The sequence below is a fragment of the Azolla caroliniana genome, unplaced genomic scaffold (genome assembly GCF_043228905.1).
Source record: "Azolla caroliniana isolate FFs.n. ecotype wild unplaced genomic scaffold, voAzoCaro1.0.p SCAF_13, whole genome shotgun sequence".
In the NCBI taxonomy this organism is placed as follows: domain Eukaryota; kingdom Viridiplantae; phylum Streptophyta; class Polypodiopsida; order Salviniales; family Salviniaceae; genus Azolla; species Azolla caroliniana.
Genome location: NW_028230448.1, coordinates 13,581,543 through 13,602,130, shown reverse-complemented (window position 1 = coordinate 13,602,130; position 20,588 = coordinate 13,581,543). Strand labels below are relative to the sequence as shown.

The 20,588-nt window shown below is 40.6% G+C and overlaps 1 protein-coding gene and 1 pseudogene across 1 annotated transcript; both read left to right on the top strand.

The window, feature by feature from the left end:
• The first annotated feature begins 1,722 nt into the window (after positions 1–1,722).
• LOC147856212 (aureusidin synthase-like) lies at positions 1,723–7,508 on the top strand (annotated as a pseudogene).
• A 4,201-nt stretch (positions 7,509–11,709) lies between these two features.
• Positions 11,710–13,347, top strand: LOC147856211 (polyphenol oxidase, chloroplastic-like). The gene has a single exon (XM_087329065.1). The coding sequence runs from the start codon at positions 11,721–11,723 to the stop codon at positions 13,323–13,325; it is 1,605 nt and encodes a 534-aa protein (XP_087185191.1). The 5' UTR covers positions 11,710–11,720; the 3' UTR covers positions 13,326–13,347.
• The last annotated feature ends 7,241 nt before the right edge of the window (positions 13,348–20,588 follow it).

The window sequence follows — 20,588 nt, the reverse complement described above, 5'->3', positions numbered from 1 at the left end:
TCTCTCTCTCTCTCTCTCTCTCCCCACATCCGACACCCCCCCCCCTTCTTCTTCTTCTTCTTTTGATCGAACATGTACACATAAATATCCATTAAGGAAGACATTACAATTGACAACAGTAACAATGAACAGTTCATTCAATACACATGTAGCTCTAAAGTGAAATCAAAGGTTGGCTGGGTTTAGTAGCCACCTTAAAAAAAGTTGAAGAAAATGATGAAATTAGCTGCCAAATCCAGAGAGTATGACCTTATCGTTTCAAATCATATACCACATCCATTGTTATCATGGTCTTTCTGCAAGCATGCTTAGTGTTGGTCACAATATCATGGATCATATTCTCGAAGAAGATCTTCACAACTCCATAGGTTTCTTCATCCCGCCTCTGTGTGCAAGCCTTCGGACAGCATGCTTCGTGATCCCTTGAATGTTATCACTATTAAGGACTTTACGATGGCGCTTGGCACTGCCCTTTCTTAATCCTTTGCCTCTTTTGTACCTCTTTTGGACATGACTTCCTCTGATCCTTCTATGTAGACTTACCCTCTTCTTCTTCTTCTTCCTCTCTTTCTTTTGCATGCTTCTCTCTCTCTCTCTCCTCCCCCCCCCCCCCCCCCCAGTTTCTTCTTTTTCCCCCCACTCTTTTTTTGCTAAAACACAATACATATGTAATCTCCCCCCTTTCTTCCCTCATTTTTTGAAACAATTAGGATTTTGAAAAGAGCTTTATAGCTTGTGTATGTTCTATACATGTGTGTGTGTGTTTATGCATGTGGATATGTATGTATATTCTCCCTGTGTGTGTGTGTGTGTGTGTATGGCCTATACAATTGCATATGTATGTATGGCATGTGTGTATGTTGTATATATGTACATATTGTATTGTATATATTGTATGTATGGCATGTGTGTATGTTGTATATAAGTACATCTTGTATTGTATATATTGTATGTATGGCATGTGTGTATGTATGTACATATTGTATGGCATGTGAGTATGTAGGTTATATGTTATGTGCTTGTGTGTTTGTGTGTTTGTCCTATTATGTGCATATGTATGTTTTGTATTGCATGGTTGTATGTATGGCATGTGTGTATTTATGTATATATATGTGTTATATGGTGTGTGTGTGTGTGTGTGTGTGTGTGTGTGTGTGTGTTCTATACATGTGCTTAAGCATGTATTGTATGTATAGCACGTGTGTATGTGTTCTATATATATGCATATGTATTGTATTGCATGCATATATATGTATGTGTTGTGTGTATGTATGGATGTGTGTATGCATCTATGTACATATTGTATTGCATTGTACCATATTGTATTAAATGCATTATTGTATATATTCATTGTATGTATGGCATATGTATATGTATGTATGTATGTATTGAATTGCATGTGTTGTATATATTGTATGTATGGCATGTGAGTATGTATAATGTGTCTATGTGGTATGTGTGTGTATGTTCTATATATGTGCACATGTATGTGGGTATGTATTATATGTGCATATGTATGTATGTATGTATGTATGTATGTATGTATGTATGTATGTATGTATGTATGTATGTATGTATGTATGTATGTATGTATGTATGTATGTATCACATGTGTGTGTGTATGTAGGTGCTATCTGTGTGCGTATGTTCTATACATGTGCATATGTATAGGAATATTACATTCGATCATCCACATGCACATATATACAACACAATACGTACATGTGTGAAACCAAGGACAATTGTAAAGATACATCCCCAATTGAAACAATCAAGGATAAGATTCTTGAAGATGTTTTAGGTAAATGGATGATAGAATGTAATAGGATGTTTTAGGTATATTTATGCATGTGCACATGTGAATGAACATATGTATGTATGTAATACGTAATGTATGCATGTTTGTATGTGTATGCATATATGCATACATGTGTGTGTGGATGTTTGTTTGTAATATGTATGTATATATATCTAATGTCTACATGCATGTATGTATTTGTATGTATATCTAATGTATGTATGTTTATGTACATGTAGCAATGTATAAATGAATATATGTATGTCCATGTACGAATGTACATATGTATATGCATATGTAATGTATGTATGTATGTCTATGTATATATGCATATTTAAATGTACATGATTCAATGTGTATGAATGTGTGATTGTAATATCTGCATAATATCTCTACATATAATGTATGTATGTGTATGTATATGTAGCAATGTATAAATGAACACATGTATGTCCATGTACGAATGTACATATGTGTATGCATATATGCATATGTAATGTATTTATATATGTATGTGTATGTATATATGTACGTATTGTAGTTTGTGATGATATATATGTGTATGTAATATACAAATGTAACATAAGTATGTGTATGCATGTATGGAATGTATGTATATATGTGTATAGATGTATGTTTGTAAAACTTATAACATCGTTACAGACATATGTACGTATATATATATATATATATATATATATATATATATATATATATATGGTGATATGTGGAATATGTAATGTATATATGTGTATGCATATATGTATATGTCAATATTCATGATTCAATGTGTATGGATGTGTTTGTAATATGTGTATAATATGTATCTATATATCTAATGTATGTATATATGTGTATGTGTGTGTGTATGGTGATATGTATGTACGTGTATGAATGTATGGATGTGTATATCTGTACGTATATTTTTGGGATATTTTTCATGTTTAGTATGTATATGGCTCATATATGGATATATGTTTGTAATATGTACGTAATATGCATGTATATATATCCGATGTATATGTAAGTATACATATATGATATATCTAATGTGTGTGTATGTATGTATATATGTAAATCTGTAATATATCTATGCATGTATCTATATATTTATACATGTAATTTATGTATGTATGTGTATGTAAATTTGTATATTGTGTAATAACTATGGTTATATCATATATGATACGCAATATCTATTTTATTTATGTGTGTGCGTGTGCGTGTGCGTGTGTGTGCATGTATGTATATATATATATATGTAACTTGTTTGTATGTATGTATGAAGATTTGTATGCATATAATAACTATAAGTAATATTAGGAATTAATTTATGCATGTGTATGTGTATATATATATTATGTAATTTATTTTTTTGTGTTTGGAATGTATATATGTATGCATTTGTATAAAAATTGTGTGTATAACAATATATGTGTGTAATATGTAATATATAAAATATGTTTGTAAGAATATGTATGTATATATCTAATATGTCATTTTTATGTATGTAGTATGTAATGTATATACGTATGTGTATGTACATATTTACATATGGTAAGATATATTTGTACATATATTTATGTTTAGTCAAAATACATGTATAAATGGGTGCAATGTATGTATATACATATTCACGGATGTAATGTTTGAATGTAACATATATGCATGCATAATATATTCTTTACTATCTCATTGAAATATCTAATATTTCATGGGCTTATATAATTTATTTTTTCCAGCATAATTGATAATACCCTTATGTAAATATATTTTCAAAATATTTATTAATACCCTTATATATATACATTCTATATCTCAACAACTAATTTAAACCCCTTTTGATGAACTCACGTGCTATCATACAAGTTTTGACAGTGAAGCCCCCGGGATTTTCCCACGCCTCTTAGGGCGTCTTGGCGTCACAAATGTGGCTAAGCATGTGGTCGTTTACACATGTTGCCAAGCAATACATTACCCGACTCACGCCTTGCTCTCACGTTGGGTAGTTGGCGTGTGTGATTTTGGGTTTCTTTTCTTGTGCGTCGTTGATGTAGCTCCAATACCCTTGGCCGACAAGGTATTGATTCATCTTGTACTCCCAAGATGAGTAGTTGCTTCGGTCTAGCTTTTCGCTAGGGAGTGAGCTTCCCATTTGTGTGTTCATGTTGATTGTTGTGTCTTTTGTTTTGTTTTTCTTCTCTTGGTCGCATACACGTCCTTCGTAGTGGCACTATGGTAGCGGATAGCGGATAGCCAGGATTTGTCGTCGGCATCTCGAGCACACAATCACGAATAAGCGGTGGGCTTAGTGGATTTCCTAAACCACGCGCTCTGATACCATGTTAAGTAATTAGGTAATTAACTAGGGTTAATTAGAGACTAATTATATGGTTATGTTAAGCAACAGAAGATTAGTATGATATGCGTGTGAGAGTGTGTGAGAGGAAGAGAGAGAGAGAGAGAGAGAGAGAGAGAGAGAGAGAGAGAGAGGAAGTTACACTTATGAACACGAAGATAAATGGGGGATGATTGACTATATTGAAAAGTGTCATCAACTTACAAAAATACCCACAATGAGGTATATATACAACCCATGTGCAAAGGTGCACATGTGTGGGTAGAACATAGGTACTTATGTGTAAGTCCTACATTAAATGTACTAAGGAGTGGAGGATCTAGAATATCCCACTTAAGTACAAGGTCCTATTTAAAGGCTTAAGGTCAACACATTAACTAGATTCGATCTAGGTAACTACTAAGTTACATGTGTTGACTAACTAGATTAAACTAGTTGAGCTTGATATCTCAACACTTCGCCCAACAAGCAAACATCCATTGTGCTTATTCCAACACAGTCTATAACCAAAACAACTCTACCGACCTCCTCTTCCAAGTCCGCGGGAACTGGCTCTTCTTCCCCTTCCATTGATGGTACCTCTACTGCCACGAGAGGATCCTGGCCAAGCTCCTAGATGATGACACTTTCCCGCTCCCCTTCTGGAACTATGACCATCCCAATAGCTCCACCATGCCATGGATGTACACCCAATACCCCATCCTCATGGATAACTATAGGAATCCTGATCACATGCCACCCATGGTGGTCACCATGGACTGCACCTACAATGCCAAAACACGGTCCACGGAGGAACAACTCCACGAGAACACGACGTACGTGTACAGGTCCCTCATTAGGGATGCAGAGAGCAAGTATAGATTCTTCTGTTATCCATTCAAGCATGGAGAGGCTCCCAGGACCCTCTATGGGACAGTGGAGGAGTTCCCCCACAACTCGATGCATGTGTAATCGGGTTTGGCGACCACGGTCAAGGGGAAAGACATGGGGTCGCTTTACGCGGCCGCTAGGGATCCGGTGTTCTACGTGCACCACGCGGAGCTCGACCGGATGTGGGTGCTCTGGAAGGACATGGAAGGGAACGAGGACATCGACAAGGCCGAGTATTTGGATGCCGAGTTTGCGATCTACAACTAGGACGCGGAGCTCGTGAGGGTGAGGGAGAGGGATGCATTGAACACAAGGAACTTAGGGTATGTGTATGAGGAGGTGGATGTCCCATGGATGGTCCAAGGAGTCCCGTTGAGGCTTAGCGACGGAGTGCCGGTGAGGCTTAGCTACGGAGTGGCGGAATTAAAAAGCTCAGACAAGTTGTGCGAGGCGGGGGAGTGGATTATCACCCCGTGGTCCGCCACGATGGAGCGAGATATGGCGGCGGTGGCACAAGGGGTATAGGAGGAGAATCTAATAATGGCCGAATTGACATGGACCGATGGCATGTCGACCATTCTAAATGTCTTTTTGAACCTTCCGTCTGCCATCGCGAACACAACCTCCGGATGCGAGGAATTCGTGGGCACCTTCCACAATGCACCACAATTTAGTGAAGGCAGGAATTCGAGTGGCTTCAGGCTCCATGTCGGTGGACGGATTCGTGCCCTCAACCTCACATCGGAGTCATCCCTAGTCTTCACCTTTGTTCCCAAAGGCCTCTCCCTAGGTTCTCCCACCACCTTCAATTTTCTAGTGATGCAGTATCCTCCTATGTCCCACAACAATACGTTAGTCAACTGGCCACTTGCTCCCATGTTGAGTAGTCAGCATCCTTTGGGTCGGGTCGATTTTCTTGTGCTCCTTTGATGTAGCTCCAATAACCTTGGCCAACAAGTTATTGGTGCATCTTGTACTCCCAAGATGCGAAGTTGTTTCAGTCCCTTCTTCTTCTCTCTTGAATACGAGATATGTAGAGGTACTACGATAGTGATGAGTCGGATTTCTTTGAATCGTCGGCGTAGACACAACACACAGTCACGATGAGGCGAGTGGGCTAGATCAAGCTACCAAATTGCTCTGATACCATGTAAAGAATCGATGGTGATCCTTGTGCAACGGAATAGGTTAGAGATGTGTTGTGTGTGTGTGTGTGTGTGTGTGTGTGTGAGTGATAGAGAGAGAGAGAGAGGAGAGAGACACAAGATCGATAATAGAAAATACTCAAGAAGATTGTATATTACAAAGGAGATTAACCAACATGTTACAAAGTAGGAGGAGGGTGCTTTATATAGTCACTCTTTCTCTTCATTAACTACCGAAGCTCATGAGTCGTGGGGAATGTGGAAACTCATCTGTTATGTGGACTCATAGAATATGATTCTATGAGACATAGTTAGTGTGTAAAGAGTAGTGGTGTGACTTTTGACCTTTGAGTGTTCATACACTCTCAAGGGTGTGGTCACACATTAGACTAGGTTAAGATTGTTTCTCAACACTATGGAAAAGAGGTAGGATACAACGGAGACACAAAGGTAACGGCCTTCTACTCAAACTCTTTGCCAACAGGCGGTTACAACATATACAAGCTTCTTGTCTCTCTCTCTCTCTCTCTCTCTAGTGGTAACTGCACCAACTTCATATTGCCATAGTTATAATTATACTTATATAACTTTAGGGTTATTTACACATATGGCGTCAACGGGTGCATTAGAACATGTTTGCTAACATGTCCCTACTTCTGCTTCACACCGGTTACCTTTCCGATACATCCGATTTGGCTCATCAGATCGGGGCCGGTTTCCAGCCACTTTAGAAGGATATAAAGGGCAATGGGAACATGACGATGAGTATTTTGATGCAAAATTTGCATTCTACAATGAGGAAGTAGAGCTCATGACAGTGAATATGAGGGACACTTTGGATACAATGAACTTGAGGTATTATATGTGTGAGGAATTGGATGCCACATGGATGGTAGAAGGACTACCAACTAAGGATTAAGTACCTCAGATAAGATATGCAATATGGGGGAAAGGTTTCTCGCCCACCGTCATTGAAGTAGACATGTGTTTAGCAACCTAAGGGGTAGAAAAGAAGGAATAGATGACACATTTTAGCTTGTAAGCTTACATCGGAGTTTAGGATCTTTGCACCAATATCTCCAACCTCTTTCTCCAATATTTCCTATGGTCCAATGTATTGTGTAAGAGGACTAAGTTTGAAGGTGAAGCATCCAATGAGTTCTCATCCTTGGTAGAAGACATTCAAATAACAATCTACTTCCTACACAACCGAACTCCATTCAACCTTAACCAAGTCCTTGATGCGGTGCCTCAAATCATCGCAATAATGCTTACCAAGTATCACAACAATGATGGGTGGTGGCTCTTAGAGATTCACAACACTTGCCTGATATGAATCATTATCGTGAAATTACACGCGAGTGTGAAAAATTCAATGACAATATTGGGAACTTGAACTCGGGAAGATGGCAATGTCGAAGATGAATTTTGTTATGGAATGTGGTTAAACTTGTCCATCTTGACCATCGTAGGTTCACTTGTAGGCACCCTTTCGGTGTGCAAGAGAATCCTTCAATGAGTAAAGTGACCTCGTTCTAGAACATATGCACTGGAATATGTTCAAATCTAACGCATTTACAATAGACACGTAAGATTCGAACATGTGTGCTCATGTTTTTGGAATATGCTTGTTTAAATGTGTTTGGTTGTATATGCTCATAGGTATTCACATGATTGTATACATGTAATTGTGTGTTATTGTCTAAGGGAGAGTATAAATAATGTATTAAGTGTCTATATTATATGTTTACTCTAGTTTATGTCTCAATAAGTGTATTACATGTATATATGTACTTGTTTGTAAATTGAATATATATATATATATAATATTTATGTATAATATACGGTTACATGTGTGTACACGTTTACCTATATGTGGTTCCGGATGTATGTGTGTGTGCGTATGTGTGTTTATTGTATAAGTTTACGATCATAATGGGGAAGTGAAGACTTTAGGATTTAAGAGTACTATTCTTTTATTGTTTTATTGAAAAAGGAGAGGTGCATAAGAGAACCGACAACATTTATTTATGTTGACCTTACGGCCGGTACAAGGAGTGCGGAACGGGGAAATCATCGGTGGGTTGTAGATAAGTTGAGAGGGAGACGAGACCACCAAGATCGATTTGAGCGCACCCGAATCGTAAACAAAGCTTGGTGTAGGCGACGATTAGAAGAGATAGAGGGAGGGGAGAGGGAGATAAGGGATCAAAATACTAAAAATTAAACTCTACATACCAATAAAACACTAAATAAGATTAAAACATACCCATGAGCTTGAGAAAGAGAGAGAGATTAAACAAAACTAAGAGAGAGAGATTAATCTTCATTAAGATACGGTTTACAATGAGATAGGGGAAATGCGAATGGCCACGAGCAAACTAGTTTCGCCCCCTATAGGGCTCATTAGCACTAAGTGGCCTTTGGGGGTTGATGGTGTTTATATAGTGAAGTTTAGGAGAGGCTTTAGAAAAATGAGAATAAGGAGTGGGGAGTGGAGGTGTGGTAATGGGTATGATTGGAAATGGGGAAGGAGAGAAGAGAAGGCTATATAATAAGGGGAAATATAATGAGGGGGAGAAGGTTTAATGTGAAGGGGTAATAGTGGGTGTTTAGAAAAATTTAAGGGGGTGAAAAAGTAACAAACAATAGAGGAAGAAATGGGAAACAAAAAGGGAGAGTAAGGGATGTATAGAACTAGTGAGAGGGGAACTTTAAAAAAAGGAAGAGGGAAAAAGAAGAAAGGGGAGAGAGAGAAAAGAAAACAACAACAACATTAAATTCCACCCAATTAAAACTATTAATTTCAATAAAAGAGACCAATATGTGTGTTTATTGTATAAGTTTACAATCATAATGGGCAACAAGGCAGGAATTTGACAGGTGTCATGCCCATCTAAGGCCATTTTGCCCGTCAAAAACATACACCCAATAAAAATGTCCGTCAAGTGACATATAAACTTATAATTTTCATTTTTCATGCAAAAGGCACCCAAAAATTATACATGTCAAATGACATGCTAAAAATTTAATTTTCATGTCATATATATATATGTAGGTATGTGTATATATATATATATTTGTAGGTATGTATATATATATATTATAGTGTTGGGCAAAGGTTGAATTGGGAGTCGAGACTTTTGCCGGTTAGCGACAACCACTATGGATAGCCAGAATCGATTCCGGCCAGGATTTCCGACCAATTGCAATCTAGCCGGATGAGCCGGCTATTTCTATAGTATATGAAAATATTTATAGGAATGCGCTATTTGTCCCCTCGTTTTGGCTAAACCACTACATCCCCCCCGCCCCCCCAAAAAAATAAAAAATATCGATGATAGTTCTCACCTCAACATAGGTATCCCGCCATTTTGGCCCCCCAAACCCATTCTCGTCACCCCGCCCCCCCGAAAAAAAAAAATCCAATTTTCCATGGGAAATTTTCAGAAGATATTACGCCCCTCCATGGTATAGCTCTAGATATGGGGAATGTTCAATGAAGAAGCTCCATTTAGGTCAAGGAAATCATCCACCCCAAAGTTATTTAGAAGACAATAATTACTTCCATGGCCATACTCATGAGAAATATGTGTGGATCGATGGATAATTAGCAATCAGTTCTACTAGCAATTAATATGGATGGATCAGATCGATTAGGTTATGATTATAGTAATCGTGGGTGTTGTAGAGGTTATCCTCAATCAGTGCAAATAGCGCTTTCCTATTTATATTGTATTTTTCTTCCAATGTTTCATTCCCAAATTTCCCCCTCTTTCTATTTCCCCCTTGTTTTCTCTTTTCTTGCTTCCTTCTTCACGCGTTGCTCGTTGCTTTCCTTCATCGCTACTCCCTGTTCCTTGGTTGTTACCCATTGTTCCCAGCTCGCTCACTACTCGTTGCTCCCTGTCGCTTCTCAGTGATTGCACGACATCTATTGTTTACCACTACACCACTCTGAAGTATGTATTTTGTCTCTTTTTTTCTCTTTCTCTCTATTTTCTCTGTTTTTCTCTTTTATTGAATCTTTTTTCTTTGAAGATTGCTCGTGAGAAGCGTGTCTGACAAAGTGGAATGCATTTTCTTTTATTCCCACAAAAAGCTACAATAGGAGAAGGGCTACGCAATTAGAGTGATTAGTTACCTATGTTTGTCCAATATGGACTTATTGAAAGCCATAGAAAGCATGGAGATTTTTAGTATTTACTGCATTGTATGCTATAAGTCATCGAGTACAATAAGCACATCTTATTGTCACACATCACACATCATGCAAGTACATATTGTATTGTATGAGTTAACAAAACTTTGATAGAGAACAAATATCTTGTAGATGGTATGCTCATTTGGCCATATGAGCTTAGCGAAGAGGCTTATGACACTAATGCACGAGTAGTTGGGAACAATATGTACATGAGCATGCATGTAGGGAAATTTATATGCAATATCCAAAATTCTTAGGTTATGCATGTAAATTGAAGAAGGCATTGTATGTATTACCAACAACGAACATCAAGTGCTTAATTACGCATGGATTTGAAATATCGAAGTTTGTGTATATGTTAGTTAGTACAATGGAATCATTCTCATTATGAATTGTGCGGATGTTTATATCCTTGAATGCTCAAAAGACATCAAACATTTGTTGGAGGGATATATTTAACCTTTGGTTTGAAGAGAAAGAGAGATGGATAGTATCATAATTCATTGAAGTAGACACATATTGCACAATGCTTAATATGAGGAGTCACGGTATGACAAAAAAAAAATTTGTATTTTTTGTGCTTTAAGAAATATATGATGATTGAGTATTCAATTTGTATGATTTCATTATCTTTGTGAGGTAGTTATGTTTATTTGTGTATCTTGTGTATTTTCTATAGTAATGAAATGTTTAATAATGAAGCATCATATAGAGCTTTTCATTATTAAACCTTGTATGTCAAATGACATATTAGTTTTTGCACTCTCATGTCATATGACATACATCTTTAAAAAATGTCCATCAAAAAACTTAAAGACTAACCTGTCAAATTCAAGCCCCGATGGGGAAGTAAAAACTTTAGGATTTAAGAGTAATATTCTTTTATTGCTTTATTGAAAAAGGAGAGGTAAATAAGAGAAATGACAACATTTTTTTGGAAAAAAAAAAAGAACTGACAACATTTCTTTTTGGAAAAAAAAAAAGAACTGACAACATTTTTTGGAAAAAAGAGAAAGAAAACGACAAAGACATAAAATTCCACCCAATTAAAACCATTAACTTCAGTAAAGAAAGACCAAATGAATCGTGTTTCAACAAAACTTGTCGATTAATCTTAAATTAGAGAACACAACCTTAAACAATTTCTTGACTTTCTCACTTCCAAAACTCATAAAGGCAAAGAAAGGACATGGAAACGTTGATGTGCATTGTGTGTCATATTTACAAGGACAAGCATGCTCTCTCTCTTTCTCTCTCTCTCTCTTCAATAAGCAGGATCTCAATTCTGTATATAACAATCACAAACCCATAACAAAGAAGGGATGTGCTTCAATTTTTACGACAATGAGGAAGCCCATGTGCTTCTTCGTCTTGTCCACCTTCATCATCATTCTTATGTATAACACTAATTATGGTCTTCACAATTCTAACCTCATAATACGAGCACAATGCACAGTCTTGTCCCCAAACATGACTAGTTGCAATGCCCCATCAGACATCCCCGCATTAGAACTCGAGATTTTGAATTGTTGTGCCCCTCCCCCAGCTACAACAACACCCTTACCCCTCTTCACACCCAACCCAACCCTTTATCCTACCCTCAAGGTCAGAAGGCCAGCCCACCTCCCCAATGCCACCTATGGAGACACACTTGCTAGAGCTTACTCCCTCATGAAGGACCTACCCCCCGAAGACCCTCGCTCCTTTGCCCAACAAGCAAACATCCATTGTGCTTATTGCAACACAGTCTATAACCAAAACAACTCTACCGACCTCCTCTTCCAAGTCCATGGAAACTGGCTCTTCTTCCCCTTCCATAGGTGGTACCTCTACTTCCACGAGAGGATCCTGGCCAAGCTCCTCGATGATGACACGTTCTCACTTCCCTTCTGGAACTATGACCATCCCAATGGCTCCACTATGCCATGGATGTACATCCAATACCCCGTCCTCATGGATGACCTTAGGAATCCTGATCACATGCCACCCACGCTGGTCTCCATCGACTACACCTACAATTCCGAAACACGGTCCACGGAGGAACAACTCCACGAGAACGCGGCGTACGTGTACAGGTCCCTCGTTAGGGATGCAGAGAGCAAATATAGATTCTTCGGTTATCCGTTCAAGCATGGAGAGGTTCCCAGGATCCTCTATGGGACAGTGGAGGAGTTCCCCCACAACTCGGTGCATATGTGGGCGGGTTCGGTGACCGCGGTCGGGAGGAAAGACATGGGGTCGCTTTACGCGGCTGCTAGGGATCCGGCGTTCTATGCGCACCACGCGGAGCTCGACCGAATGTGGGTGCTCTGGAAGGACATGGAAGGGAACGAGGACATCGACGAGGCCGAGTATTTGGATGCCGAGTTTGCGTTCTACAACGAGGACGCGGAGCTCGTGAGGGTGAGGGTGAGGGATGCATTGGACACAAGGAACTTAGGGTATGTGTATGAGGAGGTGGATGTCCCATGGATGGTCCAAGGAGTGCCGGTGAGGCTTAGTGACGGAGTGGCGGAATTAAGAACCTCGGACAAGTTGTGCGAGGCGGGGGAGTGGATCGTCGCCCCGTGCTCCGCCACGGTGAAGCGAGACATGGCGGCGGTGGCACAAGGGGCAGAGGAGGAGAATCTGATAATGGCCGGATTGACATGGACCGAGGGCATGTCGGCCATTCTAGATGTCTTTTTGAACCTTCCGTCTGCCACCGCGAACACAAGCTCCAGATGCGAGGAATTCGTGGGCACCTTCCACAGTGCAGCACAATTTACCGAAGTTGGGAATTCGAGTGACTTCAGGTTCCATGTCGGTGGACGGATTCGTGCCCTCAACCTCACATCGGAGTCGTCCCTAGTTTTCACCTTTGTTCCCAAAGGCCTCTCCCTAGGTTCTCCCACCACCTTCAATTTTCTAGTGATGCAGTATTCTCCTATGCCCTACAACATTGTGTAGGGAGTAACAATCTTTGTTACGGTTAATGGGAAATATAGTTATTTATTTATTTATTTGTTTGTTTGTTTGTTTATGTAGGAACTATATTTAAAATGATTGGAAGTGTGTGTATATATGTATCTTTTAAAATAAGTAATGTGTCTAATAAGAGATTACAAGAGAATCTACGGCCCTCAAGAGTGTAATATGAATGATTGATTGGCATCATCACATGATCCTCGACAAATTTTGTAACCACACTACCTAATATTCATGTTCATTAGAGGGGAGGGGAGAGGGGCATTTGAGAAAAAATCGGTAAAGTTGGACGAGAAATGCTTTGCACACTTCAAATTACAAAAGACACCCTTCAAATTCATTCTTTTGCTATGGATGATTACAAAAGACAGTCTTCAAATTCATATACACATGAAACATTAGATGAAATCCATCGAAAGTGATTGTAAAATGGCCATTCCTCACAAGCTATTTTACATGGAGAACAAGGTCTATTGTGTTGATATAGTGAGAAGCTAACCATTTTATGTGCTCTGATCTATACAAAAGATGCTCATGAAGTACCATATCAAAAACATTCTTGAAGTTTATGAAGCAATAATATAAACCCTTACCACTTAAGTAGGTTGTCTTCACTACGAAATATAAGCTCTAACCTTACAAGCAAGCGGACATTGTATGAAATGATGAATAGTATCTTCCACTTGAATTGTGCAATAGAAGTAGTTGTTTCTTGCTAGTCCACATCATTTAGAGCAAATCCACAATCAAATACTATCTAAATCAAGACCCACTAGAAGTGACAATTTAGAATGTCAACCACGTTCCAAGATTTGTCATCATCCATGATCAAAGTTACATACCTTCCATTTTAGTAACTGTTGATCAGAGTTACATACCTCCTATGACACATCAATTGATGGGTTAGTTAAGGTTTTCTCCTTCCCAAGATTCTAGTGAGAGAGTAGGCATTTCAATGAGAGAATGTAGAGAGAGGGTGACCTTGTAAGCACCCTTCTCTCTCCTTGGTAACTGTTGGTTGTCCTTCTTGTTCTTGTGAATATACAATTTGTATTCTGTTTTCCTATATTGAGTCTCTCTTCTCTTATATACACACATAACACACACATCTTTAGTTTGTTTTTCCATGCGACATAATCACAAACTTGATTATTTACATGGTATCAGAGTGGCTTGGTAGCTTGATCTAGCCCATCCGTGTGTGTTTTATCCTATGCCAACGTTGAAGAAGACCCGGTCCATCACTATTATAGTATCACTACATAGCTTGTATCCGAGAAAGAAGAAGGAAAACTACACCGACCACCATGAATACTCAGATGGGCAACTCACTCCCTAGCGAAAAGTTGGATGGAAACAACTTTGCATCTTGGGAATACAAGATGCACCAATACCTTGCTGGCCAAGGCTATTGGAGCTACATCGATGGAGCACAAGAATCGAAACCCAACCCAACAAACGTCGACTACTCAACATGGGAGTAAGCAACGAGTTGAGTGTTGTATTTATTGGCAACATGTGTGCATGACCACATGCTCGACTGCATTCATGAAGCCATGAAGCCGAAAGAAGCATGGGAGAATCTCAAGAAGAACTTTGCAACAAATACAATTGCATGAAAGCTTCAACTCTGCCAAGAGTTGAACAATGTCCAACAGAAGGACTTGTCCATCACAACCTACACCTTGAAGATCAAGGAGCTATGTGACACACTTGCCTCAATCAATGCCAATGTCGATGAGGACGAAAGGGTGCAAATATACCTCAGAGGCCTAGCACCACAGTTCGGTACAATGAGAACTGTTGTCACGGACACACCAAGCACGGACTAGGATAGAACACGGATGGTGGGGCTAAGAGTGTGGAACTTGAGAAGCTAGGAATGACACAAGAGTATGAAGATAGAGATAAAGATCAAGGAGACAAGATGGGGCTACAAGCAACAGATGAACTTGGAGCTAGATGTGACAAGGCTAGGAACTCTAGATATTGTGAACGACGTGAGGGCATGAAGACATAAATAAAGATCAAGGAGACAAAGATTAGGCGAAACGATAATACTGGATTGATGTATCAATGACTGGTGTTGAATCCCCTGAAAGGGACTAAGGAGATTACAAGTATTTATACTAGTTTTGAGATTGAGTATCTCTAGAATATACCTGACAAATATCTCTAGAATATACCCATCCGGAATACACCATAGAATATTTCTAGAATACACTAAAGTCTTTAGAATATTCTGGAATGTATATATGCTAGAATATACAATGTATATTATATATAAATACATGCTCATATCCAGATGGTTGAATATGACGTCTTGTAGATGTGAGGTTGAAAGTTCAATCCTCACTAACTACGTATTTGACGTCACTATGTCGTGACACTATCCTCCCCTTTACGGCCGCCTTTTTGAAAGCGTGGTGTAGGGGTGGACGAGAATTGGAGCACTGAGGAACCATATGTTGTCCTCACCGGAGACTAGAACACCGACAAACGTGAGCGACCATGTCCAATCCTCACCAGGAACTCGAACTGGAACACAAACAAGCGTGAGTGATCATGTGTTGTCCTTGCTGGGAACTAGAACTAGAACACGAATACCAACGGGTATGAGGAACCATGTGTGGCCCTCACCGGGAACTGGAACACCCACGGGCGTGAGCGACCATCTCCGGGCCTCACCAAGAACCCGAACACGAACGGACATGAGCGACCATGCGGTCCTCACCGAGAACTAGAATTGGATCACGAACGGGCGTGACCGACCATGTGCGGTCCTTGTCGGGAAGTAGAACACAAATACCAACAGGCGTGAGTGACCATGTGTGGTCCTCATGGGGAACACGAACACCAACGGGCATTAGAGACCATGTCAATCCTCGACGAGAGTTGGAACACGAACACCAACGGGCGTGACCAACCATGTGTGGTCCTAACCGAGAACTGGAACATGAACAACAACGGGCATGAGCGACCATGTCGGTCCTCGTCGGGAACTGGAACACGAATACCAACGGGCGTGAGTGACCATGTGCGGTCCTCATAGGGGACACAAACACCAACGGACATGAGAGACCATGTTGGTCCTCGCCGAGAGTTGGAACACGAACATCAACGAGCGTGAGCAAGCATGTGTGGCCCTCATCAGGAACTAGAACATGAACAACATCGGGCATGAGCAATCATGTCGGTCCTGGGCAGGATCTGGAACATGAACAATAGCTAGAGTGAGCAACCATGTGTGGTCCTCATCGAAAACACGAACGGGCGTGAGCAACCATGCAGTCCTCACCGAGAACTGGAACGTGAATGGACGTGAGCGACCATGCGGCCCTCATCGAGAACTAAAAACGAACGGGCGTGAGCGACCATGCGGCCCTCACCGAGAATTGGAACACAAACGGCATGAGCGACCATGTGTGGCCCTCATCGAGAACTGGAACATGAACAACAGTGGGCATGAGTGACCCTGTCAGTCTTGGCCGGGATCTGGAACACGAACAATAGCTGGAGTTAGCGACCATGTGCGGTCCTCACCAGAGATTGGAACATGAATGGGAGTGTGCGACCATGTGTGGCCCTCGCCGAGAGTTGGAACACGAACATCAACGGGCGTGAGCAACCATGTGTGGCCCTCACCAGGAACTGGAACATGAATAGCAACGGGCATGAGCGACCATGTTGGTCCTTGCCGGGATCTGGAACACGAACAATAGCAGGAGTGAGCGACCATGTGCGGTCCTCATCGAAAACACGAACGGGCGTGAGCGACTATGCAGTCCTCACCGAGAACTGGAACACGAACAAATGTGAGTGACCATGCGGCCCTCACCGAGAGCTGAAAATGAACGAGCGTGAGCGACCATGCAGCCCTCATGTAGAAGTGGAACACGAACGACATGAGCAACCATGTGTGGCCCTCGTTGGGAACTGGAACTTGATCCTCATCGCAAATGGTCGCTCACACCCGTGGGTGTTCCAATTCCCGATGAGGGCCGCACATGGTTGCTCATACCCGTTGGTATTCGTGTTCTAGTTCCAATTCTCGGTGAGGATTGGACATGGTCGTCATTCTTGTTGGTTGTCATTCTTATTCTTGTTAATATACAGTTTGTATTCTGCTTTTCTTTATTGAGTCTCTCTTCTCACTTCTCTTATATACATACATAACAAACATGTCTTAATCTATTTTCTGCACTACATAATCACACACTTGATTATTTACACAACTTCCAAGGACCTTTCAATGACCTAGTGTTCTATCCACACCACACTATGCTCCACTTATTGTCGATCTTTTGTGTGAGAAATAACTCTTTGCCACTACTGAGTTCAAAACTCACTTTGGAAGAAACAGAAAAGAAAAATAGAGATTGATACACTTACAAGGTAATGAGTCGACACAGTATATGTTAATGTGGAAAACCTCAAGAGGCAAAACTACGGGAGTCCACTGACTCCGAACTAGATCACTATGGAAAAGAGGTAGGATACAACGGAGACATAGAGGCAATGACCTTCTGCTCAAACTCTCTCTCTCTATACCGTGGTAACGACTCAAAATAACTAACTTATAACCACACTAACTTCATATTTCCCTAGTTATATTTATATCTATATAACTTTAGGGTTATTTACAAATATGGCCTCAACAGGCCCATCAGAACATATTTACTAACATGTCCCTACTTCTGGTTCACACCGAATACCTTCTGGATCCATCCAATCCGACTCTTCCGATCCCATTCGGAGGGACCCTTTCCCCAACCAACTCCCCCTTCACTATGGCATGGGATGTCTTTTCAACCCGATCCGTCTCCGAAACATGTCCAACTTCTCAGCTGATAACGCATTGGTCAACATGTCTAACATGTTGTCGTGGTATTCCGCTGGTATGTGTTGAAACGGGGCGGGACCACCGGGGTCTCGGACCAAGGGGCCGATGAGAAAAGAAAGGGTGTCTGGATCGATTTCCGGATAACTTTGCCAGATCGGTTTCCGGAGACTCAGTAAATAGTAATGGCTAACAAAGAAAACAGAGAAGATTACAACCGGACACGACCAACAAAGGAGCTATGAGCTCCCAACACTTACACACACGCAGACACTAGTGAGCTTTCGATCGGGAGCACATTGGCTACCAGCATGGAACGGAGGCTTCGCAGTGCCACAATAGGAAACCGGAAAATAGAGAATAAGAAGGAAGCTTATAGAGCTCTGTCCGGCATCATTTCGTTCTCCAAGATCGTGGATCCCTAGCACAGTCCAAAGCCTCCCCTTTTATAGAACAAGGGGAGGCTGTTACATCACGCTTAATGATAGCTGTTTCTATCAGCGATTCCCCCTTGATTCTCTCACACACCATATCTTTTAATCCTTACTTCCATGGGACATTAAAGTACCCATCGAATCACACTAACTAGTACCTATTAGTCCTATGCTATTTACACACCTTTGTACATAAAGACAAATTTCTTTGTGCATTCGTGGATACCCCTGTTCACGCAGACCCAACCTCATTTTCTTCCTCTGGCCGGAATCCTTCACGACACCGTTCTCCTCTGTGTGGATCTTCATCAGCGAAAAGTCTTTGTCTACTACCTTCTCTCAGAGTCAGTGATATCTCCTCGGGATGCACTTGGTCCGGGAGTGGTAGGTCGCGTTCTTCGCAAGGTGGATGACACTTTGATTGTCACAGTAGAGCCGGAATTCCTCATGTTGGATCCCTAACTCTCCGATGAAGTCCTTCATCAAGATTACTTCTTTGCCGACGTCTACTGCCGCCATGTACTACGGTTCTGTTGTCGATAGTGCCACCGATTTTTGCAACGTCGATTGCCGGTTGGTATCTACATCATCCGACACGTCTGAATCAGTAAAGCCTTCCAATAGAGGTTTACCTTAGCCGAATTAGAGGCACATGCTCGAGGTGTCTTTTAGGTACCGGAGGATCCACTTGACAGCAGCCCAATGCTCTCTTCCCGGATTGCTCATGAACTAGCTGACCACTCCGATTTCCAGTCGGGTAAACACCATTGCATACATTAGGCTTTTGACTATTGAGGCATAAGGTATCTTCATCATCTCAGCTTTCTCCGTCTTTGTTTTCAGACTTTGCTTTTTGGACAGCTTGTAGTTTGTCGAGAGTGTCGACCCGGCCGACTTCGCATCCGTCATGTTGAACCTTTGGAGCACCTTAGTCACGTACTTTTCTTGTGACAACCACACTAGCTTCTTTGTTTGGCCCCAGACTATGTGCATCCCTAAGATCTGTCTCGATGGACCCATATCTTTCATTGAGAAGGACCTACTCAAGGCTTTCTTCAGGATCTCGATTTTGATATGGTCTCACTTAACGATCAACATGGCATCCACGTATAGCAAGAGTATTTTGATATGGTCGAATTTCTTCACGAGCACGTAGTGCTCAACTTGCGTCTTCTAGTATCCTTGGTCGATCATCAAGGAGTCGAACTTTTGATACCATTACCAAGGAGCTTGCTTCATTCCGTATAAGCTCTTCTTCAACCGGCACACTAGGTTCTCCTTCCCTTTCTTGATAAATCCTTCCGGTTGTTGCATGTAGATCTCCTCCTCGAGGTCACCATTGCCAACCTCGACGTCCATGCTTGCCACTATGCTCAACAATGTCTGGATGGATGTCATCTTCACTACCAGGGCAAACATCTCATCAAAATCCACTCCTGTCTTACATGTTTTAGTTATGTTTCTCTCTCTCTCTCTCTCTCTCTTTTAATTAGTTTTTAATTTTGTTTTTAATTAGTATGTTAATCCCCTCGTCTCTCCTACCCCTCTTTTTAATGTTTAACTATGTTTTTAAACTCGTTTTTATTCTTAATCTTGGACATAACTATGTTTTAATGTTTTAATCTCTCTCTCCTCCTCTCTCACCCACTACCCTCCCTTTACCTTATTTTAGGTTTATGTTTCTAGTTTTATGATTACATTTTTAGTTTTTTATTTTTATTTTATTTTTAGGGTTAGTTTTATGTGTTAATTATTTTCATTAGTGTTTATGTTTAGCCTTAGCATGTTAATCCTCTCCCCTCTCGGTTTTTTAATTATGTTCTTTACTCCCGTTTTTTAATTATGTTCTTTAATCTCGTTTTTTTAATTTTAGTTTTAATCCTAAACTTAATCTTCTATCCCCACCCTCGCCTTCCTCCTCTACACCAAGCATTTTCACGATTCGGGTGCGCTCCAATCGACCTTGGTGTT